General features: G+C 44.4%; 1 protein-coding gene across 2 annotated transcripts in view; it reads right to left on the bottom strand.

Annotated features, from left to right (window-relative positions):
* Positions 1-27731, bottom strand: part of ECPAS (Ecm29 proteasome adaptor and scaffold) — a 780178-nt gene that overhangs the window by 77253 nt on the left and 675194 nt on the right. For both annotated transcript variants that reach the window (XM_086962068.1, XM_086962067.1), the window contains exons 44-45: positions 17418-17610; positions 12753-12891 (exon numbers count right to left, since the gene is read on the bottom strand). In XM_086962068.1, coding sequence (XP_086818194.1) covers positions 12753-12891; positions 17418-17610 — 332 coding nt within the window. The remainder of the gene's footprint in view (positions 1-12752; positions 12892-17417; positions 17611-27731) is intronic.

Below are 27731 nucleotides of genomic sequence, written 5' to 3'. Positions count from 1 at the left end.
TCAGCTATATTTTTGTAATCGATATTTTAACACCCTACCGTTGGAGGCATTGCTGATTCTCTCCTCCAAGAATTGAGTTTTGGCGCACCGGATGGTGAGCTTGTAATTCCTTATCGCCACTCGGTATTCAGTCTTACACGCTACTTCCCAATTCTTCCTCCAGGCACGTTCTAGTTTTTTACAGGCCCTCCGCATAACCCTCAGCTCTGGTGTGTACCACGGAGCGGAGCACGATCTTTTCTCCCTCCTTCCTGCCGATCTTAAGGGGAGAACGGAGTCGAGTGTATTAGACATCCATCTGCAGAAATCTGCTTCCGCCAGTACTGGGTCCTTCGCTAGTGAGGGGCGCGAGGCCTCCAGACTGCGTGACAGGTTTTCCACAGACAGCCTAGCCCAAGGTCTTTCAGGCGCACAGACACTGATGGAGGAGGTACTCTCCGGCTCGGTTTGCCAGGCAAAGGGGACCATAAAATGGTCCGTCCACGGAAGAGGAATCGGGGAGGCTGCTTTCATAGCGGTAATGTTAGTAAAAATAGGATCAAGTAAATGACCCTTATTATGGGTAGCATCCAGGTTTATAAGGTTAACCTCACAGGTTTTTAGGTCACATTGAAGGGCTGTCGCCGACCGGTCTTCCTGGTTGTCGAAATGAAGATTGAAGTCTCCCAAAGTAATGAAGTTTGTCACAGAAGCGGCAAGAACCATTACCGTTTCCAAAAAAGAGCCTATGAAGTTACCATTACTTCCTGGGGGACGATAGACTAATAACCCAGACATCGCCACAATAGGTGAAATTTGGAAGGAAAACTTACAGCTCTCACAATCCTCCACCTCACCATTTTGGGCTCTGCATACCAACGAGTTCTTATACAGAATAGCAACACCTCCCCCTCGACCCACCGGTCGATCCTGAGTGTGGATTAGGAAACCAGGAGGAAGGGCGTTCACTATGTCCGCTTCTGAGCCTTGCATAAGCCATGTTTCTGTTAAAAACAGAATGTCTAACTTGTGTTCGTGAATAAGGAGGCTAACTTCCAATGAGTGCCTCGGAAGAGATCTGCAATTCAGAAGGGCTGATCGTAAAGTGTTCTTTGTCACTACTTGATTAGGGGGCTGCATAGTGCACAGTATGTAAAAGGTTCAGTGCCCTTCTGCACTAATGTACAGTGTGAAGATGTTAGGGGGGCAAGCCGAAATAGGTCAGCACGCGAATAAGTGGTTGCGGAACTTACTAAATTAGGCAGAGTGGCTGGCCCTAGGCCCGTCCGGGCGCAGAAGGGCACGACTCTGGCACGACTCTGGCGCAGGTCCGGCTCGTCCGCTGTACGCGTCCGCTGCACGGAGTCCTAGCCGTCCTTTATGAGCGCTGCTAGAGCGCGTCACTCACCAGCCAACACCCAATATGGCCGCCAAAGTCGGAAGAACCAGCCCTCGGCGTCTGCACTCGGCCGAGAGCTGTCCGGGGGCAGAGGGAGGGGGGAGAAGGTACACAGAGCGAGGGGTAACACAAAGGGAGTCTATGCACGCTTTTTAGATCAAGCGTGAGAAAAACGAACTGTTTAAAAGCATTAAAACGCTAAAAAGCGCAAAGTACAGAGGAGAGACCTCCCGGCTTCCGCCTCAGGAGGGAAAGTTAGCTGCTGTTGGAAACGCAAGCACTGGCTCTCAGGACCCTTTATGAGCGCTGCTAGAGCGCGTCACTCACCAGCCCACACCCAATATGGCCGCCAAAGTCGGAAGAACCAGCCCTCGGCGTCTGTACTCGGCCGAGAGCTGGCCGGGGGCAGAGGGAGGGGGGAGAAGGTACACAGAGCGAGGGGCAACACAAAGGGAGTCTCTGCACGCTTTTTAGATCAAGCGTGAGAAAAACGAACTGTTTAAAAGCATTAAAACGCTAAAAAGCGCAAAGTACAGAGGAGAGACCTCCCGGCTTCCGCCTCAGGAGGGAAAGTTAGCTGCTGTTGGACGTACTATGAATATGCAAGAGGCCATCATCCTATTAGTTGCATAAACACTGAGCTGGGTGAATGGGAATGTGGAAGTAGGCGTCCTTGAGATCTAAAGTGGGAAGGAAATCGCCTTGTTTGAGTAGGGGAAAGATTTGTTGAAGAGTGACCATGTGGAAATGGTCTGATTGTATGTATAGGTTTAATGGTCTGAGATCTAATATGGGCCTCAAGGTTCCATCCTGTTTTGGAATCAGAAAGTACAGGGAGTAAGGAATATGCTACTTACCAGTATGCATCTGTTCTTGGCATAGAGGGCTGCAGAGTGGTACATTATGAATAGATCGCCATCTGGTGTTGGGCTCGGATGATTGCACTTTGTTTTTCTCTTGGAGAGTCTTTTGTATTTTGGTGACTCCTCCCTTAGTTGGTAGTGCGCATGGGCATCGGCTCCATCCTTAGATTGTTTTGCCATAGTAGGGTTAGATGGAGTAGTATAGTAGAATACAGATAAGAGTGCCCATGTAAGTGTATCTAAATAAGATAGTGTTGGAACAGACACAGGTTTCCGGGGAGGCTGGGAGGGCATGTACCACTCTGCAGCCCTCTATGCCAAGAACAGATGCATACTGGTAAGTAGCATATTCCGTTCGAGGCATATGGGCTGCAGATGGTACATTATGAATAGACTATACAGCAGTTCTCTCCCTAGCGGTGGTCGCCCGTGTCTGTTGCAACTGTCTGAAACAATGTTTTTAATACTGCTTGTCCCACTCTAGCTTGTTGTGTTGTGTGCACATCTACACAATAGTGTTTTGTGAAAGTGTGCGGTGTAACCCAGGTAGCCGCTTTGCATATGTCATCTAGTGGAATGTTTCCCAGAAATGCCATAGATGCTCCTAGTTTACGTGTAGAGTGAGCTCTAGGAGGAACAGTTAATGTTCTCTTTGCTTTTAAGTAGCATATTTGAATGCATTTTACAATCCACCTGGCAATGCCCGCCTTGGAGATGGGATTGCCTTTATGTGTGGGAGAAAACGCAACAAATAGCTGTTTTGTCTTTCTGAAAGTTTGTGTTCTCTCTATATAGTACAATATGGCCCTCCTAACATCCAGTGTATGTAGGGCTCTTTCCGCTACTGTTTGTGGTTTTGGAAAGAAAACCGGTAATTCCACTGACTGATTGATGTGGAATGCTGAAATAACCTTTGGTAAGAATTTTGGGTTTGTTCTAAGAACCACTTTATTTTGGTGTAGCTGCATAAATGGTTCCTGAATCGTAAAAGCCTGCAGTTCACTTACTCTTCTAAGTGACGTGATAGCTATGAGGAAGGCCACCTTCCATGTGAGGAATTGTATTTCACACCTATGCATAGGTTCAAAGGGTGGCCCCATTAGTCTGGTAAGCACTATGTTGAGATTCCAGACTGGGGAAGGTGGTCTTCTTGGTGGAATGACTCTTTTGAGTCCTTCCATGAAAGCTTTAATTGCTGGTACTTTAAACAATGACAGGTGTTGTCTGTTTTGTAGGTACGCCGCTATGGCTGCTAGATGAACCCTAATAGATGTATATGCTAGATTACATTGTTGTAAGTGTAATAAGTAGCAAATGATTTGTTTAGTGGATGCGTCCAGAGGGTTGATGTGCTTACTGTTACAGTGTATAGCAAACCTCTTCCACTTTGCTGCATAGCATGCTCTGGTGGTAGGACGTCTTGCCTGTTTAATGATTTCCATGCATTCTGGTGGTAAATCTAAATACCCAAACTCTATGACCTCAGGAGCCAGATCGCTAGGTTCAGTTGTTTGGGATCTGGGTGCATTATTTCTCCATGGTTCTGTGTAAGATGCATGGGTAATAATCTTAGCTTTTGATGTGGTACTTGTGAGAGTTGTAGCAGCGTGGTGAACCACGGCTGTCTTGCCCACGTGGGTGCCACTAGTATCATTGTCATTGAGTGCTGCTGCAGTTTCCTCACCAGTAGTGGCATTAGTGGTAGAGGAGGGAACGCGTAAGCAAATTTGTTGGACCAATTTATCCACAGTGCATTGCCCTGGGACCTTTGGTGTGGGTACCTGGATGCGAATTGTTTGCATTTTGCGTTTTGATGATTTGCAAACAGATCTATCTCTGGTTGTCCCCATTTTTGGAAGAATGGCTGTAGTATTTGGTCGTGCAGTTCCCATTCGTGAACTTGCTCTGACTGTCTGCTTAGGATGTCTGCTATTTGATTTTGAATTCCTGGTAGGTGTTCCGCTAACAGGTAGATTTTTTGAGGAATGTCCCATCTCCATATGTCCTGTGCTAGTTTGGACAGTTGGAGAGAGTGTGTCCCCCCCTGTTTTTGAATATAATACATTGCAGTCATGTTGTCTGTTCTGATCAGGACTGCCTTGTTTGTTATTTGCATTTGGAAAGCTTTTAGTGCTAGAAATATTGCTAACAGTTCTAGGTAGTTGATGTGCAGCTTCTTTTGCTGCGCACTCCACTTCCCCTGTACTGTGTATTTGTCCATATGCGCTCCCCATCCGGAGAGCGATGCGTCCGCTGTTATTATTACTTGTGGAACTGGCTCTAGGAACGACCGTCCTTTGGAAATGTTTTCTGTGTTCCACCACTTCAGAGAGCGATACGTCCGGTCGTTTACCAACACCAGATCTGTAATCTGACCTTGAGCCTGATTCCACTGTGTCGCTAGACACTCTTGTAGTGGGCGCATTTGTAGTCTGGCATGTGGTATTAGCAGTATGCAAGAGGACATCATGCCTAATAGTTGCATAAACACTCGTGCTGGTAGTGAGTGTTGTGGTTGAAATTTTTGTATTAACCCGACCATTGTCTGTACTCTGATTGGGTTGGGGTATGCTATTGCCTTTTCTGTGTCTACTGTAGCCCCCAGGTATTGCTGGATCTGGTTTGGTTGCAGGTGTGATTTTTTGTAGTTCACCGTAAACCCTAGGTGGTGCAGCAGTTGAATTGTCTTCTGTGTGTTGTGAAGACATTCTTCCTTGGATTTGGCCTTTATTAGCCAATCGTCCAAGTATGGGAAGACATGTATTTGTTGTCTTCTTAGGTGTGCTGCCACCACAGCTAGGCATTTTGTGAAAACTCTCGGTGCTGTTGTGACACCGAACGGAAGGACCTTGAACTGGTAGTGTTGTCCTTCTAACACAAACCTTAGGTATTTTCTGTGGGCTTTGTGAATTGGGATATGAAAGTAAGCGTCTTTTAGATCCAGTGTAGAAAGAAAGTCCCCTTGCTTCAGTAAAGGGAGTACTTGTTGGAGCGTGACCATGTGGAAGTGCTCCGAATTTATGTAAGCATTGAGAGGTCTGAGGTCTAATATTGGTCGTAGGGACCCGTCCTTTTTGGGGATCAGGAAGTATAGAGAGTATACTCCTGTTCCTTGTTGATCCTTTGGGACCTTCTCTATTGCATGCTTTTGTAGAAGTGCTAGCACTTCTTCCCTTAACAATGTCAAATGATCCTGACTCATTGGGCGCTGTTTGGGGGGGATGTTTGGCGGGGTAGCTGTGAGTTCTAGGCAATAACCATGTTGGATAATTTGTCTCACCCACTTGTCTGACGTGATGTCTTCCCAGACAGGTAGGAACTGTGATAGACGTCCCCCGACCGGTGTTATGTGGTCTGGGGGGAGATCTATGAAGTCACTGTTTTGGTGTTGAGGCGTTGCGGTTGTTATTATTTCCGCGGCCTCTACCCTTATTGTTGTTACCTCTGTAATTACCTCTTGAATTACCTCTGGGTGATGTTGGTGTGAAAGATGTGGATTGCTGATTTGTTCCTGTGTTTTTTGAGCCCCCTCTATAGGTGGATCTACGAAAGGAACCTCTGTGCGTTGGCTGTTGCAATGCTCCCATTGACTTAGCCGTTTCTGTATCCTTTTTCATCTTTTCTAATGTCTCGTCTGTACTTGAACCGAACAATGTCTTCTGATCAAATGGTCTGTTCAGTAGGGCTGTTTGAACTTCTTGTTTGAATCCTGAGATTCTGAGCCATGCGTGCCTTCTTAGCATGACACTAGTGTTAATAGACCTTGCTGCAGTGTCTGCTGCGTCTAACGCACACTTAATGGAAGTATTAGTTATTATTTTACCTTCCTGAATTAATTGGTCTGCCTTCTTTTGATGTTCTTTTGGAAGATGTGTGAGAAGTTTTTCTAACTCATCGTAATGTGCCCTGTCGTAACGTGCGAGTAGAGCTTGTGTATTAGCTATACGCCAGCTATTTGCTGCCTGTGATGCTACTCTCTTGCCTGATGCATCTATTAACTTCGACTCTTTATCTGGTGGAGGAGCCTCTCCTGTAGATAATGAGTTTGCTCTCTTACGAGCGGTTGAGACCACCAGCGAGTCTAGAGGTACATGCCCTCTAATAAATATTGGGTCCTTTGGAGCCGCTTTATATTTTTTATCGATTCTTGGGTTTAACACCCTGGCTCTCACTGGGTTTTCGAATATTTCTTCTGTGTGAGTGAGAAGACCCTTTAGCATAGGAAGAGTACCTGATGTTCTCTGTGCACTAGGTAGAGTCTCTAACAAGAAATCCTCTATCTGAGGTTCTGTGTGCATATCTAGTTTGTGATATTTTGCTGCCCTATTAATGAGCTGCACAAAACCTGTGTTATCATCAGGTGGTGAAGGCTTTGAGGGGTATAGCTCTGGGTCGTTGTCCTCATCTGACCCTACATCGTAATTTTCCCATGGATCTTCCTCATCCTGGATAGATTCGTCATCCCCTTGAGGTTCTCCCTCCCCTATATCACTGTCTACATCTGACTGAGGTGTAGCTGGTCTTGGTGTGGAGGGTGTAGGAATATGTGGCCTATTGTGAGGAATAGGAGAAGAGGGTGTGTCTTTAGGACGAGGAGAAGCAGGAGGAGTTATGTTCGTCCCCATTGTTCTCTTTTTTGGAGGAAGAGGTTTATCTTCTGACTGTTCACTCTTTCTCTTCTTCGTGACCACTTTCCCAGTTTGTGGGTCAATAAACAAGATCTTTTGCTTGGGATCTGTTTGTTGCTCTTGAATCGGTACCGAGGGTCCTGGTTCCGAGAGCTGTTTTTGTTTTCGATCCTCAGATCTTTCTGGTTTCGACACCGAATGTCTGCTCGATTCCGACTTTTTGGGTATCGAGTGTCTTTTGGGCGATACATCATATTTCTTTTTCGACATGGAATGTTTCGATACCGAGCTCTCCTTTATATGCCGCCTCGGTGTCGAAGTCGATGACGCCCTTTTCTCGGATCCGACGTGGTGGGATTCCGAGTGTTTCGGTTTCAGTTTCGGTTTCGTTGCCGGGCCCGAAGGCGGGGCGTCGGAAACTTTTTTCAGCGATTTGACCGGGCCCGAGGGCGGGGTCGTTACCGCACGGGGTCGGTTTTTCGGTAAGGGGACGTCGTCACTCACGGTTTGTTGCTCGAAGAGTTCTTCAACCTCCGACTGGTCCCCTTCCGACCCCGACTGGTCCTCTTCTTCCTCGATTTGTTCGTCTCCGAACAGCTCCGGGATCGCCTCCGCCTGCATTCTGGAAGCCTCGTGCCTTCGAGCTCGACGATTTCTGATCGTTAGCTTGGAGGAGAATGCTGCGCAGGCTTCGCAGTCCCTGGATTCGTGTTCAGGCGATAGGCAGAGGTTGCACACCTCGTGTAGGTCCTTGTGTGGGAACTTAGCACCACACGATGGACATTTTTTGAATGGAGTCCTTTCCATGGACTCCGGGCTTGACTGCGCCGAGAAAGGTCTCTTGTTCCTCGACGTAGATCCAAGTTTTTCTCTTCTATTTTGAATTTGTAACGCGTCGGAATGGAAAAGAACGCGTTCGCTAACAATACCGTCGAATTGGAAAGGGAATACGCGCCGAAAAATCACTTTCTTCAGAAGTTGATCTGGAGCGTCTCGATCTTCATCCGAACCCGATGGCGGAAAAAAACAATCTAAGGATGGAGCCGATGCCCATGCGCACTACCAACTAAGGGAGGAGTCACCAAAATACAAAAGACTCTCCAAGAGAAAAACAAAGTGCAATCATCCGAGCCCAACACCAGATGGCGATCTATTCATAATGTACCATCTGCAGCCCATATGCCTCGAACACTCCATTGTTTTGATGCTGAAGGGGAACAGGCTCTATTGCATGTTTGTGCAGTAAGGAAAGCACCTCTTGTTTTAGAAGCGATAAATGTTTTGCTGACAATGGACGCTGTCTAGGTGGTATACTGGGGGAGTGGCAGTGAGCTCCAGGCAACAACCAGATTGGATCATTTGTCTCACCCACCTGTCTGTGGTGATATTGTTTTAGACAGGTAAGAACTGGTTTAATCGTCCCCCGACTGGAGTAGAATGGTCCGGGGGAAGCGACAGGAAGTCATTGTTTTGAGTTTGTGGCGGTACGAGTATTGGTAGTTTTGCCCCTACCATTGCTGTTATTGTCCCTGTAGCCTCCTTTGTAATAACCTTTGCTAGAGGAGGTTTGTGTGGGACTTTTGTATGAAGTGGAGGCATTCTCTGTGTTGAAGCCTCTAGCGGCGCCCCTATAAAAGTACCAACGAAAGGAACTTCTGGGAGCTTGAGTTTGCAAGGCTCCCATTGATTTGACGGTGTCAGTGCCTTTTTTCATCTTTTGGAAAGATGAATCCACCTAAGGTCCAAATAAATGTTGTTCGTCAAAGGGTTGGTTCAGTATGGTAGTCTGAACCTCTTGTTTAAAACCGGATATCCTTAGCCAGGCATGTCTACGTAAAAGGACACTGGTGTTATTGGCTCAAAAGGCTGTATCTGCATCATCTAGAGCACAGCGAATGGAGGTATTAGTTATTATTTTACCTTACTGTATTAGATCATAGGGCTTTTGATTTACATTAATCTGGAAGGTGTTGTAGTAGGGTCTCTAGCTCTTCATAGTAGGCCCTATCGTATCTGGCTAATAAAGCCTGTGTGTTGGCAATCCTCCATAAGTTCGATGCTTGTGACGCTGTCTTTTGGCAGATGCGTCCAATAGTTTTGACTGGTGGTGTAGCATCACCTGATGTTTGAGAGTTTGCTCTTTTCCTGGCGTTGGAAACAACTAGGGAATCTAATGGAAGCTGTCCCTTTATGTATGTAGGGTCAGTTGGGGCAGCTATGTACTTTTCTCTATTCTAGGGTTAATGCCTCTAGCTCTAAGTGGGTCTTTAAAGACTTCAGGAGCGTGTTTAATTACCCCTTTTAGCATTGGTAGAATAGAGGTGGACCTTTGGGATGAGAAAGTCGTCCTCTATGGGGCCTGTATGTAAGTTTACCCCGCGATATTGTGCAGTCCTGTGTACTAGCTGAGTGAAACCTATAGTGTCTTCTGGAGGGATGGTCTAGATGGATAGACATCCTCCTGTGGTACATCAGGGGCATCTGGTGTGCCATAATTTTCCCATGGATCATTTGGGATGCAAGAATAGGCTGAGGTTCATTATCTGCTTAATTATCTCCTTCGTCACCAGTGGTATCATCAGTATCTGGAGGTGGAGGAGATTGTATTGGTTTTGGAGATGGAACAGGAGAAATGTATTGTGGAGAAGGTGGAGAATGGATCCTTAAAAGAGAGGTGGCAATGTCTCTTTTCTTTGAGGGAAGTGGAGATGGTGTAGGTTTGTCCATTTTTCTTTTGTTGGAAGGACTAATCCTAAGATGACCTGTTTCTGGGTCTATTTCCAGGGTTTTTTGTGTAGGATCAGTTTCAAAAAGCTGTTCCTCGGAAGCATGGTGTTTCGGTGCTGATTTTTTTCGGGTCCGAATGCTTATGTGGCACAGTCTTTGGAGTAATTGTTTGCTCCTTTGTTTTGGCCTGAGGAGTTTGTTGGTTCCCAAGGTTTTGTTGGAGTCTTTGGAACCGGTGGCTTGGTTGGCTCCGATGATTTTTTCAGATAGGAGGTGCCGGGTGTTTTTGGAACCAGTTGATCTTTGGGTTCCGATGAGCTTTCACACCTCATGCAGATCAGCGTGGTTAAACTTGGCTCCACATTGAGGACATTTCCTTTCCATGAGCCACGAAGGCCTGATGGCACAGCTAGGCCCGAAGGCCTGCTTCGATGACTGGAACTGAAGTAGAAGTATGTGGAGATGCGCGTCGAAAGGGAAAAGGGATCAAGACAATACCGAAGAATGTGGTAAGGATTGCGCGTCGAAAGTTAACTCGGTAACAATATCGAACTGGACCGCGTGGAACACATTCGAGCCTGATGGCGGAAAAAAACAATCTGAAGATGGAGTTGATGCCCATGCGCACTATTGTCCAAAGGAGGAGTCACCTATGTTGTGACTTCCAAACACTTTTCCAAGACAATAACAAACTGTAAAAATCCGGGCCCAACACCAGATGGTGATCTATGCATAGTGTGTGATCTGCAGCTCATATGCCTCGAACATGAAGTCTTTCATCCTACTTAGAAGGGTAAGGCAGACCATAGAATGCCAGTGCGCGATGGTTTGACTGACGTGGAAGAGCAGCACTATTTTTTAAAGGAAATATATCAGAGTCCACAAAAGTAGCTTCTCTAGGAAGAGGTTAGTGTACAGTGGGGTGACACAAAGAGCTTGGAGAACGCTCACCCGCCATTCCAACGCTACGGCAACTAGGAACAGTGTTTTGAGGGTAAGAAGCCACATAGGAAGGCTCTGCAATGGCTCAATCAGAGTGCACATAAAGAGGTGAAGACCATGTTAAGATCTCACTGTGGCATAACAAAGGGAGAAGTAGGAAACAATGGTGGTATCAGGGGCACAATAAATGGTAAATTTACTGGCATCACAGCCATCTTGAATGGCCTTTGTCAGTACACCATGTAGCCTTTTGGGGCACCTGGGAGGACAAGTGTGACTGAATAGCAGAGAGTGTGAGAATATAGGCACAAAACACAACCAGCATTGACCAACCAGAAGGCCAAACCATTGGAAGTAAATACTGTCTTCCCAAAGGTCTCGACTCCTTTAGATTCCCTATCTGATGGGCTTAGTCAGGAAGACATTCAGATCTGTGTCACTGGTGGAGGCTTGCACCGCCAAACTCTCTGGGGAGGGGTTTTGAGTCAAAAAAGCAGGGTTTCTGCGGCAGGGAGATTCATCGCACAGTTTGGAAATTCACAGGGGACCAAAGCAGGGTACTTGACCAGGCCCCTAAGAGGGTGCTGGAAAGGGCTTCATTGAAAGGCAAAGGGGCTTAGTATTGGTTTACCCTGGCTAGAGGACTTTTGTCAGCACACTGATCTAACCTCCAAGTTAGGAAGCTGGAAGGCTAGAACTTTGGCCGCCATTCACGTGACCACCACTGCAAAGAAGACACATGCCCCAGTTGAAGGACTTGGGGTTGAGACTAAGCCAGTGTCAGATGTGTCAGATCCACTGGCCTTCTGAAGGTCCTCATACGAGTTTTCTTCACAGTAGAGTTGAACAAATTCATCCCTACATTATACTCATTGCCATGATCCATCCCAAACAAGGAATGTAGTGTACGAGACCTGCCCTGAATAACCAGGATGTTCAGTGGCTCGGATGGAGTGGGCAAGGCTGCATTTCACTGGACATTGGGCATGGCGTGAGTTGAATTTGCAACCCAATTCAACTTGTCCTTCAGTGTCAATATAGTCAGCAGAGGCATCGACCTTCCAGGAACTACTGTGGGCCGTGGAGACAATTGTGGAGTCCGCAAAGGTGCTAGCAGAGATTAGCGGCTGTAACAGAGGGTCCAACTGGCACGAAGTACAAATCCTCTGGAGGTGTTCCAGATGGAGGGCCTCTAGGGTATGTGGGATTGGCAGGTATGTAAGAGGAAGTTGGAAGGGATCTGAAGAGTCACAACATGGCCTTGTGGGACTTCTTGGTCAATTTCAGAGTTACAGAAGGCCCCTGAAACCTGGGTTGTGCCAGGACATATTGCAGGATTGGCTCTGACAACAACCGTCTTTGGGAGCAAGATTGAGAGGCATGACAACACTGTGGCACCTTCTCATGTGTACAAGAGTGGTAGGAAGGGGGGAAGTCCAGCTGGGATTGATAATGCTTTTTCTTGGACTTACCATAGGATTTGGAACTCTATGATGATCAATCTTGAGACAAACTTCAGGGCTGTAAACGGGACCGACATTTGGATCTGGACCGCTCCTGATAAGGGGTCTTCTGATGCTTGGCAATGGATCGCTTCACCCATGCACCCAAATGGCCTGAGGATGAATCAACGAGCAGCCCCTGGAAGCTTAAGAACTGTGGCTCGACCCCAGGCATCAAAGACAAACCTGAAGTAAGTCTTTCACAGACATTTGCTTACAAAAGGCCTTTTTAAGATCTAAAACCTGTCATTTTTGAAAACTGACATTTCACTTGCACTGCATATATTGTGAGGTAAATAGATGTTGAAAGAAACAATCAGTATCTCTGGATTAGCGACCGATTGTCATTTCTGGAATGGAATGGAATGGCGTCAGTGTGGAACCTGACAGCGCACAGAGGTACTGCTCAAAAGTTTCCAGATCCAGAAAGGCACCTGGTGAAGTTCACAAAAGGTGAGGAATCTGTGGTTAGATGTCTCTATCAGAAGGATTGGGAGTACATTAAGGAGTGCACATCTATGATTTTTTTTAAAAACATGACAACAAAGCCAGTATAGGCAAAACAATGCTGAAGCAACGTAATAGTAAAACACTTTTGCAAAGCCATCACCATCATAAGCATGTGGCTAACTTAAGGGCATTCAGACCAACGTATCCTCATTGGAATTATTTAAAATGGAACAATTTAAAGTTAATGCTCACTAAAACTCACATTGCGTCTCGAGATTTCTAGGCCAGGCTTTGCCTAAGGAGTCAAAGGCACACAGAAGACACTCCAATTGTAGTTCCTTTGCTTTTTCATTTTCATCCTCTTCATCTTTAGATGAACGAGCTCCATTCTCGAAGGAATTCTGAAGGAAGATTACAAAAAGTGAACATCAGAGATGACACTCGTACATCGGAAAGCTGTTCTGAAAGTTCAAAAGTGACTGCATTTAGTTGGATGAACCAATCCTATTAATGATTACCCAACTGTGTTTAGATGAATTGTGGCACAGGATATTATATGTGTAAAATAGTTATGTTTCAAAAGTAAACATTCCTTAATTATCTCCAGGTTATCTCACAAGCAAATTAAAACTAGTCATTACAAAACAGCAAGCTACTTATCTTTCAAAAAGTTCTTGTTGATGGATACTTGATCTCCTAATAAATTTCTCAATTAGAAGTACAAGAGAGGTAGAAGAGTTACAACCATATTCCAATTGGCACCAAGTACCATCTTGCCATCTGAATGCCTCCCGCAGCGTAGTTATTGATTCAACGCCTGAAGTGATACATCAACTCAATAAAGGTGCTGTCCATGATGGTAACTTCTTGTCCACTCATTTCGAAACAGTGCAGGGAGCAGGTCAAAACAGATGAATTGTCTTTTGGTCCGGCTGAGGTTTCTACACCTGGCAATGGAAGCTTCTAAACTTTCTATACAGCTAATGGGATTGCCCTCTGGGGAGGTTAAGCCCAGCATGTGAACTGTAGCTCAGAAGAGGAATTTATGTGAAACAAGAGCGCTGGGCTCAAGTCTATGCGCTGGACTCAAGTCTATGCGGCACAGAAAAACAGGAACTGCAACAAGCTTGCTGCTGTAACCTAAAAATACTCCAGTCAGTGTCTGGGGTGGGGAATCTAGAACTAACATATTTCTCTTCCAGATACAGTCACTGAAGGTAAGTAACTTGTTCTTCTAAACCCTTCCATCGGAAGGTTCCCCCACCACCTCTCCTTAACTCAACCCAAGCCCCCTCCTACTCCCAAAATAATGTATAGATACTTTCTAGACCCTTCCCTCTTTTATCCCTCCACTACTCCTTTTCATTCCAAATAACAGACTAACATGCCCACCACTCAAATTATTTAATATTTCCCTATACTAATTCCACACTAATCCTCTTTGGGTTCCAGAGTAGTGTGCTACTCGCCAAAAAGAGCTTCAACACCTCATAAGGGGTAGCAAGCGCTATATAAATGCAAACCTTTCCCCTCTTCTATCCCTCCACTATCCTTCTCAAACCAAATAACAGACTAACATATCCACCGCACAAATTACTTTTGTATTTCACTATACTAATCCACCACTAATCCTTTATGGGTTCCAGAGTAGAGTGCTACTCGACAAAAAGGCACTTCGACGTCTCGTCAGGGGTTGTAAGCGCTATATAAATCCAATTAAAATACAATATGCAAAGGAGGAGCCGCATCAGTAGCCACTTGGTGTCCTTGGGAGATATTTCTGGGGAAAAGTTTGCCGCACCAGTTAAAAGGCTGGAAGAATAATTCATAAAGTGAAGAATCTGTAGACAGGTGTATCCATCAGAAAGATGTGTCTGAGGCTCCATCTTCAAATGACACAGCAGTGAATAAAGGATCATAAAATGCAATGCTGTTAGAACCTGTTGACATAAAACAATTTGGCCATGTCTGAACTGGGGTGGTGGAGTGAGCTAAAGAATGATGATGGATTAAACCCAGATCAGTTGACTGGGGGTGAGTGCTTGCAATGTTCAACACTCCGTCCATTATCCCCTTTGGTTTTGCATAAAACAATTTCAGACATAGAAAAAGCAAATAAGAACTGCCATATATCTAAGCTCAAGATGACAGCTCTGGAAACTTAGTCCTGACCTCCAGTAAGTTTCAGGTGGATACCGTTTTCCCCAGGACTCCAGGATGTTGAAATAACCCAAGGCTGAGCTTGCTGCTGTCAAGGCTTGTTGGTGGCCATTCCATCTACCACTACCTTTGTTCGACGCTGTGTCTCGAGGGAACTCTGCAGCGTCTTCAACTCATCACCTCAGTGGCCCCATTGTAGAGTTTTTGCGTCCGTTTCATAGCCAGCACCGTCTAATCGGTAAAAGCAGCAAACCCGTGGCTCCCATTTCAGCACCATGGACAGCCACGCCAACTCTATACCCAGGTCTTATGAGCTGAGTAAAATCCAACTAACTGTTGAGGCCTGTTTCTGGGATCCGCATCTCCTTACCCCCAGTTGTTTCCATTGGGCTCGATTTGCAAGTGACTGATTGTAACCAGTGTTTTTCAAAATTGACTGCAATGTTTACGTTTTGCAGATGGACAGATTTATTTTTTCTTCTAAAATCCATAACTCCGGTTATACTTATCTGATCGTGTTCGTTTTGGTATCTAAATTTATATAAAAATCTGCTTTATGGTTATAAATTGGTGTTAGATATATTACAAGTCGTGTCAAATTCGTATCCTCCAAGGTACTCTGAAATGCTAAACACATATAACTGTCTAGTAAAGTCTGACTGCTCGTGCCACTGTTCTAGGACTGAGCTATGGATTGATTACTGTGAATCCAAAGGAACTACATAAGGTATTGTCAGAGTATTGCATAGTGAGGCCTAACCAGCTTCGCTACATAATACTCCACTTTCCTACAAAATCCAAACATCTCTTATGCACATAACGCTTCAGATCTCCCAAACAAGCTTTTCCCTCCCTTTAACTTCCCCCCTCCAGCTCTCTTACTCATCCCAAATCCCCTACAACTGCTATGAACTAAAAAGAAACATTTCTAAACCCTCCCTTCATCTATCTCTTCATTATTCCTTTTACAATCCAAATACCAGACTAACATGTCCACGGCTCAAATCAAATTAATTTCATATTTCACTACACTAATTAACCACTTATCCTTTTTGGGTTCCAGAGTAGCCTGCTACTCACCGAAAAGTGCTACGACCACTCACCTTGGGGAGCAAACGCTATATGAACGCAAACCCTTCCCTCTTCCATCCCCCCGCTATCCTTTTGAATCCAAATAACAGAGTAACATATCCACCACTCAAATTAATTTCATATTTCACTATACTAATTTACTGCTAATCCTTTTTAGGTTCCGGAGTTGCGTGCTACTTGCCGAAAAAGCACTTCGACCTTCGTTTGGAGTAGTAGGAGCTATATAAATGCAATTAAAATACAATGCAATAATGATGGCCCTTCAAAACCCAGTTTGTTCAGGTATGCATGTTTTCACAGAGTGGAGATGCAAGGGGATACAAAGGATGTTATGGGTTGATTTGGGTTGGAGAGGGATACTATGGCCAAATATGTAACCTTAATACTGAGAAGTAAATGGAAAAACAACCTTCCCCTGCCTATCCTTCAATATCTAGTTTCAAGGTTTGATAGAAGTTCACAAAAATAGTCTGCAAAGTGATAAAATGCTTTTAAAATATGCTAGTATTAAGAATAATGGAAAAACATTTGATTCATAAAATTAGACAATACCCAAGGGGCCACACCAAAAAAAAAAGTGTAATCAATGCGCTTATTTTAGGGGCATTTTAAAACACTGCCCATTACTGACCGCTGCCTCAGAGCTCCTTAAGCATACTTTGCACTAAAATGATACCACAAAATTGGGTTCACCTGGTGATATGTTTTGAAATCAATACCTCTAAAATCCAGTAGCTGTAAATGACTGTTCAATTATGTTTGCTTCTAAATAAGAAGTAGCAGGAACAGAATGAATTAACATTCACAATAGCAAAATATTAATGGTATTCCTAGAAGATGCTGAAGAGGTGGGCGGACGTGACACTTGAGGTGAACTAGCCAGGCTGTTCACACTACGCATGCCCTGTCTGAGGCCTGGCTTTTCTCAGCTGCATTCTTTTCCTCTCAAACTAGGAGAAATCACTCGCTTCTGGGATTCACTTTCTTCATACTAGTGGATTCATCATCCTTTTAAAAACGTACGAAGAGTGTTTAGCCCTTGTCCCATAAAATAGCGAGTTTCAAATGAACAAACTTCTAAAGCAGTGCTTGAGTCATGTTCAGCATAACTCTACTGATGTCACAAACAGCTCTACAACCTATTCGCTCCTTTCTTTGACACTTTTGTATCAGCGTGGTGCAAGGTTGATGAAAAGATTTGCCATCAAAATAGAGTTTGGTACGAATACCTTTGTGTATACCAAATGCTCAGGTTAGGATACTACAAATTCAGGGTCACAAACAAAGATGTATAGATGCTTGAAAAGATTTAGAATCAGCAAAACATCTGTAAATGCCTCTTATTATCATTTCAATATGATATTCCGCTCCACAAAGAGATGAATATGAGAGCATTCATGGGAGCAGAAATTTTCGAAGGGAATACAATAAAATATATAACCTGGTATAAACACTACTAAATGTGAGATTTTTTTAACTTTTGAATGAGCCCATTACCAATACCTGAGTTTATGTCTTTTTTACATGTTACATGTATATATTTTAATGTTTTTAATATTCTTGTGTGTAATATAATTGTGTGATCGCTTTTATGATTTTTAGTAATCAAAATAAAGTGCTATTGACTTGACTTGACTTGAATGGTTGCGATTTTTAAGTAGATATGAATCAGTACCTTCTTTATAATAGGAAAGAGAATTTCTGCCATATCCTGGAATCTGTCCTCTTTGGTTGCATTCAGTACATCCGCTGCACACTTAAGGGCTGTTGTCTTGTATTTAAGGTTCTCTTTTCGGCACTCCTTCAAAACAGATTGTACAATATCCTCCACAGTAGGCTGGTCTGGCACACATCTTTGCAGCTCTGCCCTATACAGAAATATCAAAAATATAGCACTACTGTTACTATCACATGACAAGAAGCCTCAAAACGTTTTTAGCATTATGATAAGGGGTTACTTCACACAGTGGATAATGCATCATTTGACATAGGTAAACATTTGAATTAAAATGCTTAAGGCCCTGGCTCTCAAAGCAACATATCTGCTTTACCATACCAAATAACTGTATTTCAGGTGGATTCTCTTTCTCCAGATTTCACACCTACAACTCTTTTCCAGATGCCAGACTGGAGGTGGAAAAGCTGATGTAGCTCTTCTGCATTAGGTGCCAACATAGCACCAGTTTGAATTTGGTGTTCTCCTTGGATGTGACATCACAAAACCAAACATGTAGAGTTACTGAAATCTAAAATCAGTTTTTTGTATACACCCTTTGTAGATTCAGATATGTGCTCTACTGGAATTTAGCTTCAAAAATTGCTTATGCAGCATGTTTAGGGGAAAACGTCAACTCCAAAAAGGTGAGACTTTCGGCAGAGTCGTTCAACATATTCTCAGGTGTCCCTTCAGATGTGGAGCCCAAACACCAATCCGTGCCAATGTGCAGATCTCTAGCTTGGAACCTTTTAAGGTGGGAAGAGAGGCATTCTACAAAATGGGGGGGGGGGGGGGGGGGGGGGGGCGAGGGCAGTGAGGAATTCGTGGTTAGATACAGTTACCACTAGAAGGAAAATGCTACTTACCAGTATGTATCTGTTCTTGGCATGTAGAGCTGCAGATTCGTACACTATGCATTAGATCGCCACCTGGTGTTGGGCTCGGATGATTGCAGGTTGTTGTCTTCTTGGAGAAGTCTTTGGAGTCGCAATATAGGTGACTCCTTCCTTGGACAATACTGCGCATGGGCATCGACTCCATTCTTATGGAGTCGCCTAGATGGGAAATGATGGAGTTAGTAAAAGTGAAGAAAGAGGAGGGGTGTCCATGCGTGTGCATCTAAATAAGATGAGAACTGGAATGGATACAAGTCCGGGGAGGCGGGAGGGCGTGTACGAATCTGCAGCTCTACATGCCAAGAACAGATGCATACTGGTAAGTAGCATTTTCCGTTCGAGGCATATGAGCTGCAGATCGTACACTATGCATCGATTGTGCAACAGTGTCTTCCCTAGCGGTGGTCGCTTGTATCCACTGCAGTAGTCTGAAACAGTGTTTTAAGGACAGCCTGACCTACTGCAGCTTGCTGCTTGGCTTGCACATCAACACAATAGCGTTTAGTGAAGGTGTGTGGTGTAGACCATGTTGCTGCTTTGCATATGTCCTCTAATGGTATGTTTCTTAAGAAAGCCACAGAGGCTCCTAGTTTGCGAGTGGAGTGTGCTCTAGGAGGAACTGTTAGTATGCCTTTAGCTTTTTGATGATTCAGAAAAGGGGGTGGTGATGAACAGAGTGTCTGAATTAAGCAGACCACTCTTACCCAGTCCAAAGATCAGGGCTTGATCCATCACCGTTTTTCAGCTCACTGCACCATCCCAGCTCAGAACTTGGCTATATGCAAATTAGTCTGACCCTGGCCCAGTGCATCATGGGAACAGGGCAGACCAAACTACCAAGCCAATTCTTATACTGGGAAGGAAACAAGCTACCGGGGACCGGTTTCTGGCATTTCAGCCGTCTTCGGCCCGGCTTGCTTGAATCCTGATGGTGCAATGAGCTAGGGACTCACATCTGAGTATACCCTTCCACGCTTATGGTGGACAAAAATGATTCAGATTTTTGATAGCATATTTGTATACACTTAACAATCCACCTGGCAATCCCACCTTTAGAGATAGGGTTGCCTTTGTGAGGAGGAGAGAAAGATACAAACAATTGTTTTGTCTTTCTAAGGGATTTAGTTCTATCTATGTAGTGTAGCAGAGCTCTTTTAACATTTAACGTGTGTAAGGCCCTTTTTGCTACAGAATCTGGGTTTTGGAAAAACACAGGTAACTCTACAGATTGGTTTAGGTGAAAAGGTGAGATAACCTTTGGGAGAAACTTTGGGTTAGACCTGAGAACTACTTTATTAGTATGTATTTGAAAAAATGGTTCTTGTATGGTGAACGCTTGTATTTTACTTAGTCTTCTGAGAGAGGTGATGGCAACAAGGAAAGCAGTTATCCCACGTTAGAAATTGCAGTTCACATTTATGTAGCGGCTCAAAAGGGGGTCCCATGAGTCTCGTAAGGACAAGATATAGGTTCTATACTGGGAAAGGTAGCTGCCTGGGAGGGATTATTCTTTTTAATCCTTCCACAAATGCTTTAATTGCAGGTACCCTAAAAAGAGACAGGTGCTGTCTGTTTTGTAAATAAGCTGCAATTGCTGCAAGATGTAGGCGTATGGAAGAGTATGCCAGATTAGACCTTTGTAGATGTAAAAGGTAACAAATGATATTTTGGATGGAAGCATCCAGTGGATCAATGTGATAATGTTTGCAATATATTGCAAATCTTTTCCATTTGGTGGCATTACACGCTCTAGTAGTGGGTTTCCTAGCCTCTTTAATAATATTCATGCAGTCAGGTGGGGGAAACAACCGTTACAACGCAACTATTACAATGGACTACTTTTACAACGCAGGATCCTTTACAACGAATGCCTTTACAACGCATGACATTACATAGCAGATGGTATTACAACGCATGCCATTACAACGTAAGTATAGGTAAGTATATCATTTTATTTAAACATTTATTTAATTAAAAAAAATTATTTAATTAATTAATAAAATTGTAATAATTTAATAAATATAAACAAAAAAATAATTGTTAATTAGAAAAGTACTTTAAATAAATAAATTAAATTAATTAAAGTAATTTTAATACTAATTTAAAATAAGTTCTAAAAATTAAAAAATATAAGTAATTTTTACCCCTACACTATCCAGCACTTACCCTACTATTACAACCCTTGGAGTTAGAATAGTAATTTTTACCCCTACACTATCCGGCACTTACCCTACTATTACACCCCCATGGAGTTAGACTAGTATTTTTTACCCCTACACTATCCAGCACTTACCCTACTATTCCACCCTCCTAAAGTTAGAATAGTCATTTTTACCCCTACATTATCCAGCACTTACCCTGCTATTACTCCCCCCTGGAGTTAGATTATTATTTTTAAACACCTACACTATTTTATAAAAAAAAGTATATATTTACAAATACATGTAAACATTTTTACTTAAATAAATTAAATTAATTAAATATTTATTAATTACATTTTTTTTAAAAATGATATACTTACCTATACTTACGTTGTAATGGCATGCGTTGTAATAGCATCTGCTATGTAATGTCATGCGTTGTAAAGGCATTCGTTGTAAAGGATCCTGCGTTGTAAAAACTGCCTTGTAATGGTATGCGTTGTTAAAGTATGCGCTGTAACGTCATACTCCCATCTGGTGGTAGGTTAAGATAACCAAACTCTAAGACTTAAGGAGCCAGATCGCCAAATTCAGTTGGTTCGGGTCTGGGTGTCTGATTTCTCCATGGTTCTGTGTTAACAGCGAAGGTGTGAGCTGTAACTTTTGATGTGGAACCAGAGAGAGATCTAGTAATGTGGTGAACCACTGTTGGCGTGCCCATGTGGGAGCTACTAGAATGAGTTAAGAGACTGTTTGAGCTTGCGCACCACTAGTGGAATGAGGGGGAGAGACGGAAAAGCGTACGCAAATCTGCCTGACCAGTTCATCCATATTGCATTGCCCTCGGACCGTGGGTGTGGGAACCTGGCGGCGAAGGTTGGGCATTTTGCATTTTCCTGGGTGGCAAACAGATCTATGTGTGGGTGTCCCCACTGTTGGAAGAATGGTTGAAGAACTTGTGGATGCAGTTCCCATTCGTGAATCTGTTGTGACTGCCGACTTAACAGATCCGCTATCTGATTGTGAACCCCTGGAAGGTGTTCCGCTAACAGATATATGTTTTGAGGAATGGCCCATCTCCAAATGTTCTGGGCGAGCTGGGACAGTTGCAGAGAGTGTGTCCCTGTGTCCCCCCCTGTTTTTGTATATAGTACATTGCTGTCATATTGTCCGTCCGGATTAAGACAGCTTTGTTCTGTACTTGAAGTTGAAAAGTTTTGAGTGCTACGAATATCGCTAGCAGCTTTAGATAGTTGATATGTAACAGCTTTTGTTGGTTGTTCCATCAACCTTGAGTAGTATGGTGTAAGAGATGGGCTCCCCAACCTGTGAGGGATGTGTCTGTTGTGAGCACTATTTGTGGAGCAGGCTCGAGGAACGGCCGTCCTCTTGTCAAGTTTTTGGTGTTCCACCATTGCAGAGAGCGATGCGTGCGGCTGTCTACCAACACCAGGTCTGTGAGCTGACCTTGAGCCTGATTTCACTGTTGTGCTAGACATTCTTGTAATGGACGCATTTGCAGTCTTGCGTGTGGTACTATGAAGATGCAAGATACCATCATGCCCATCAATCTCATGAAAACCCTTGCTTGGAGAGACTGTTGGTTCTGAAAGGTGGAGACTAAGGCTTGAATACTCTGTATCCTGGCTGGACTGGGATACGCTAGAGCTGTAGATGTGTTTATGGTAGCTCCTAGATACTGATGCACGTGCGAAGGCTCTAGGTGCGACTTTGTGTAGTTGATCGTAAACCCTAGGCTGTGCAACAGTTGAATTGTCTGTTGAGTGTGTTGTACACATTGGTGGAATGAATTGGCTTTTATGAGCCAATCGTCCAGGTAAGGGAAGACATGTATCTGTTGTCTTCGGAGATGTGCTGCTACTACTGCTAAGCACTTTGTAAACACCCGTGGTGCTGTTGTGACACCAAACGGAAGGACTTTGAACTGATAGTGTTGTCCTTGTATCACAAACCATAGGTACTTCCTGTGAGCAGGATGTATTGGGATGTGAAAAGTAGGCGTCCTTCAGGTCTAGCGTGGAAAGGAAATCGCCTTGTTGCAGTAGCGGGAGCACTTGTTGAAGAGTGATCATATGAAAATGATCTGATTGTATGTAATGGTTGAGGGGCCTGAGGACGAGAATTGGTTTCAGTGTCCCGTCCTTTTTGGGAATTAGAAAATACAGTGAATAAACCCCTGCCCCCTGTTCTTGTAATGGGACTAGTTGAATAGCATCTTTTTGTAGAAGTGCTAGAACTTCTTGTTGAAGCAGAGTCAGGTGATCTGTCGACATAGGACGCTGCCTGGGTGGTATGTTTGGGGGGGTTGCTGTAAGTTCTAGGTAGTAGCCATGTTGGATAATCTGTCTCACCCACCTGTCTGTTGTGATGGACTCTCCCAGACAGGAAGGAACTGTGTTAATCTGCCCCCCACAGGAGTGGAATGTTGTTGGGGGAGCAGAGGGAAGTCACTGTTTAGTGGTGGAGGAGGAGCGATTGCTGTTACCGCGACCTCTTCCCTTGTTATTATTGCCTCTGTATCCTCCTATAAAATAACCCTTGTTAGAGGATGTTTGTGTTTTGAAAGATGTAGTCGTGTCTGTTCCAGTTTGCTTGGAGCCTCCTCTATAAAAGGAGCGACGAAAAGACCCTCTAGTTTGTGTGGACTGTAGAGCTCCCATTGACTATGCCGTGTCTGTGTCTTTTTTCATTTTTTGCAGTGTAGTGTCTACTTCTGGGCCAAATAATTGGCTTTAGTTAAAAGGCTGGTTCAAAATTGTGGTTTGCAACTCTTGTTTGAACCCGGAAATGCGCAACCACGCATGCCTTCTGAGTATTACGCAAGTTTTTACAGCACTAGCGGCCGTGTCTGCGACATCTAGGGCACATTTTATTGAGGCATTCGAAATTAATTTGCCCTCTTGTATGAGCTCATTTGCCTGATCTTTATATTGATCTGGAAGGTGCTGTAGTAGTGTCTCTAATTGGTCGTAATGAGCCCTGTCATAACGCGAGAGAAGGGCTTGTGCGTTTGCGATGCGCCATATATTTGTAGCTTATGCAGCTATTCTTTTACCTGACGCATCAATAACTTTGGATTCCTTGTCAGGTGGGGGTGTTTCACGAGAAGTCTGTGAATTTGCTCTTTTTCTTACATTGGACACCACTAAAGAGTCTAGAGGGGGATGTCCCTTAATGTAGGTTGGATCAGAGGGTGCAGGCCTATATTTCTTTTCTATTCTTGGATTCAGTACCCTAGCTCGTACAGGATCTTTGAATATTTCAAGAGCGTGCTTAATGACTCCTTTGATCATGGGGAGAATTTGAGTAGATTTGTGTGATGGCTCAAAAGTATCCAACAGAAAATCCTCCTCAATGTCATCAGAATGCATTGTAACATTGTAGAAGACAGCAGCTCTGTGTAAGAGGTGATGAAAACCAATGCTGTCCTCTGGAGGAGAAGGCTTTGATGGGTATAGCTTTGGATCAGGGACATCAGGCACAGTATAAAAGTATAGAAATCCTCATCTAAAGGATATGTATTAGGGTCTGCATGTGGATCCTCCCCCCACCTAAGTCATACTCCTCATCAGTTTGTGGTGAATGAGAGGATGCAAGAGAGGGAACAGGAGAGATTTTAGGTGATATGTAAGGAGGGATAGGAGAGGAAGGAGATACAGGAGAGGGAGGGTGCATAGGGGAAGTTGCACAGTCCTTTTTGGCATGAACCACAGGTGGAGGTGGTGTTTCTGCTTGTCTCTTTTTATGAGGTATAGCACCTACATGTCCAGTCTTTGGGATTATGTAGATCCTGTTTTGCTTAGGATCTAGTCTGAACAATTCTTCTCTTCTTCCTCTACAACCTTCTTTGGCGTCGATTTCTTCGGTTCCGAAAGAGGTTGTTTTTGTCATTTAGCCTTGGGAGGTGTTGCAGCGTCCTGTGGCAAAGTTTAAGGTGCCGAAGGTGTTGTTTTCGGCTTGGCAGGTGTGTGAACCTCGGAATCAGGCTTTGCGGGTGTTGGCACCGAAGCGGGAGTCTTCGGAGTGGAAAGTGGCCTCGCAGGTTTGGAGGCGTCTGTCTGTTTTCCATCTTTAGTTTTGGAAGTCGATGGCTTCGGAGCCGGAGCCGCAGCTTCTTTCACTTTCGGTGCCGAAGGGTCTTTCGCTTTCGGCGCCGAAGGGTCTTTCGCTTTCGGCGTCAAAGAATCTTTTGGTTTCGGTGCCGAAGAGTCTTTTGGCCTTGGTGCCGAAGGATCTTTGGGGTTCGGTGCCGATGGAGGTGGTGGAATCGGCACGTGTGGTTTGCTCGGTGCCGAAGCACCTAAAGGCGTAGCTGTTTTCCTCTGAGCCGAGCTCGAAGTCTGGGCTTTAGGAGGAAGCACTTGGTCTCGACTGGGCCCCTTGGGCGGAGTGCTGACCTTCGCATTTGGCTTGGGCAGTGTATGTGGTGCAGGGGCAGAAGTACTCACAGGTTGACATGATGGAGTTGAGTCATCCGAGTCCTCTGCCTCTGATATGATCTGGAGATCCGGCGAATCTTCTTCTGGAACGAGTGGAACCTCGTCATCGAAGATATTCTCCGGTGCTGGGGCTGATCTCCTCATCTCGTGTCGACGGGCCCTCCGATCCCGAATGGTCTTTTTCTATCAGAAGGAGGCACAAGCTGTGCAGGTGAAATTGTTGTGATCCAGCGATAGACAGAGGTTGCAAACCTCGAGGTGATCGCTATGTGAAAATTTTGCCTGGCATACCAGGCATTTCTTGAACGGAGTTCTTTCCATGTGGTGTAGGCCGCACAGCGTCGATAGGCCCAGCGGCCCGCGTCGATGAACCGGAATCGAGTTGATGGTGTTGAAAGTTGTATATTCGACGTCTATATTGTTGTAGGAAGTTTTTGCGCTTCGAAGTTGCTTGGAAAAGTTTTTCTAGCCGGAGCGGAGAAACTTTCATCCGAACCCATTGGCGGAAAAAAACAATCTAAGGATGGAGTCCATGCCCATGTGCAGTATTGTCCAAGTGAGGAGTCACCTATATCGTGACTACAAAGACTTCTCCAAGAAGACCACAACCTGCAATCATCCGAGCCCAACACCAGGTTGCGATCTAATGCATAGTGTACGATCTGCAGCTCATATGCCTCGAATAGAACATTATCGAAGGTAAGTAACTTGTTCTTCCGAAGGATACTTCTAACTGCAGATTCCCCAATTTTAGAACAGACACCAAAGCAGTACCTACCAAGGAGTAGGGTCTGTGGAACGTCCTGAAGGGACATTCACTCTGTGTGCCAGTGCAGAGAACAGTCTTGGCCCTGGTGGAATGGGCCCTCAATCTTTCTTGGCTCATGTGAAGAAGATCCTTTTAGGAGAGGACAATCCATCTTTTTTCTGCATTACTGTGCCTTTTTTTTGCTGATGGTTATTGGTGCGATTGATGTATAAGCTTGAGGCTCTTTTGGGGTCGACCCAATGGAGTCTCTCCTGCTCCTTCAAGAGGTGAGGCAGATCATAGAACATAGGAAGAGAGATGGATTGCCCAGTGTGAAAAACAGTCACGACTTTAGGTAACATGCCTGCCCTGGTCCTCAACAATACTCTGTCTGGGGGAAAAAGTGGTATAGGGCAGCTCCACTGAGAGAGCTTGGAATTCACTCATGCAGCGAACAGATATTATAGCAACCAGGAACACAGTCTTTAGAATCAAGAGACGTTGAGAGCAGCTTAACAGGGGTTCAAATAGTCTGTATATTAGAAAACTGAGTAGCAAATTAAGGTCTTACTGTAGCATCGTAAAGGGCTTGGTAAAACATAGGAGCGAGCCTTTTCTAAATTTCATCACAATGGGCGATTTGAAAAAGGACGGCTGGTGCTGTGAAAGTAAAAAAAATGTAGGACCGATAAGTCTTTAACAGTGCCCACTGCAAGTGCCTGCTGTGCCAGAAACTAAACAAATAAAAAGTATCAGACAACTTGGCCTGTAGTGAATCGTTCTTGTGGGTGCTACACCAGGCTATAAATTTGCTCCAGCACCATAATAGACATACTACATAGGATGACACCTAGCAGCCACAATGACAGCCACAACTTCAGGAGTGAGATCAAACACAGTTAACTGAATGATTGTGTGAGTGTATGAAGGAGTATGAGTGGCTGTATGAATGTGTGAATTGGTGTGTGAGTGAGAGAGCATTTGAATGGGTCTGTGAGTGGGTGTATTTAAAAAAGAATTGGGGTCTGGATCCACGGATCCATCGCAGATTCACACGGGGATACAGTGCGCGCTGTTGTGAAACTGCAGATCCACGCGCACCGAAATAAAACGTTTTTGGGTAAATTCTTGCACATGAGTGGTCCCTCACAGACCCCTCCATCAGTCCTATGGACTCAAGAAACCTCTACCCTGATCCTTAATATCATATTCGAGCCTCAGTGTTTGTGTATATGTATATATATATATATATATATATATATATATATATATATATATATATATATATATATATCGGCAGAATATCCCATAGTGGTTGCAGGCAGCAAAAGAACACACAGGCACAGACCACAGCAGCAGTTGAAATGGTGAGTTTATTCACAGCATAAACAGGTCCACATAACGTGTTTCGGCCGCCGACCTGCAGCCTTGATAACATGATCACGCTACATGCAAGTACCAGCTTAAATAGGCAGATAGGTACGTGTGCTGCAATACGTTGTAAAATGACGAAATGCAAGTGCTTTACGGTATCGGTGAAAACTGACAATGACAGTACAAGTTGGTTTACTGTAAATTTACTACACAAGAAAATGATGTATGCAATCACGTCACTGCCCCAGGTCTTGGTAGAGTTACCAATGACAACATGTTGTGGAGGATGCCAGAAAAGAAGAAAGAAGAGGAAAGACTCGAGAGGCGGCACAGACTGGATACGAACAAAGAGAAAGAAGAGTAAGAAACTTCAAAACTAAAATTGAAGCGCGCCCTGTCTGCCTGGTTTGCTGCATGTGAGTAATGCACTCAGGAAAGACGGGGAGAATAGTGAAGGTGAGATGCATATACAAACTAGGGACATTGTAGAACAAAAGCCCAAATAACCGCCTTATGTTACACAGATGCCAAACAATTAATATAATTGCCTGCATGAAACTGTTAGGGAACCCGCTAATGGGCTAACGTGGGATGCAGACAAGTAATAAAACCACATACACCATCCAAACATGTCCGAAAGGGACAAAGCAGTG

The sequence above is a fragment of the Lissotriton vulgaris genome, chromosome 3_1, assembly GCF_964263255.1.
Source record: "Lissotriton vulgaris chromosome 3_1, aLisVul1.2, whole genome shotgun sequence".
Lineage (NCBI taxonomy): Eukaryota > Metazoa > Chordata > Amphibia > Caudata > Salamandridae > Lissotriton > Lissotriton vulgaris.
This window is presented reverse-complemented; position numbering and strand designations above follow the sequence as displayed.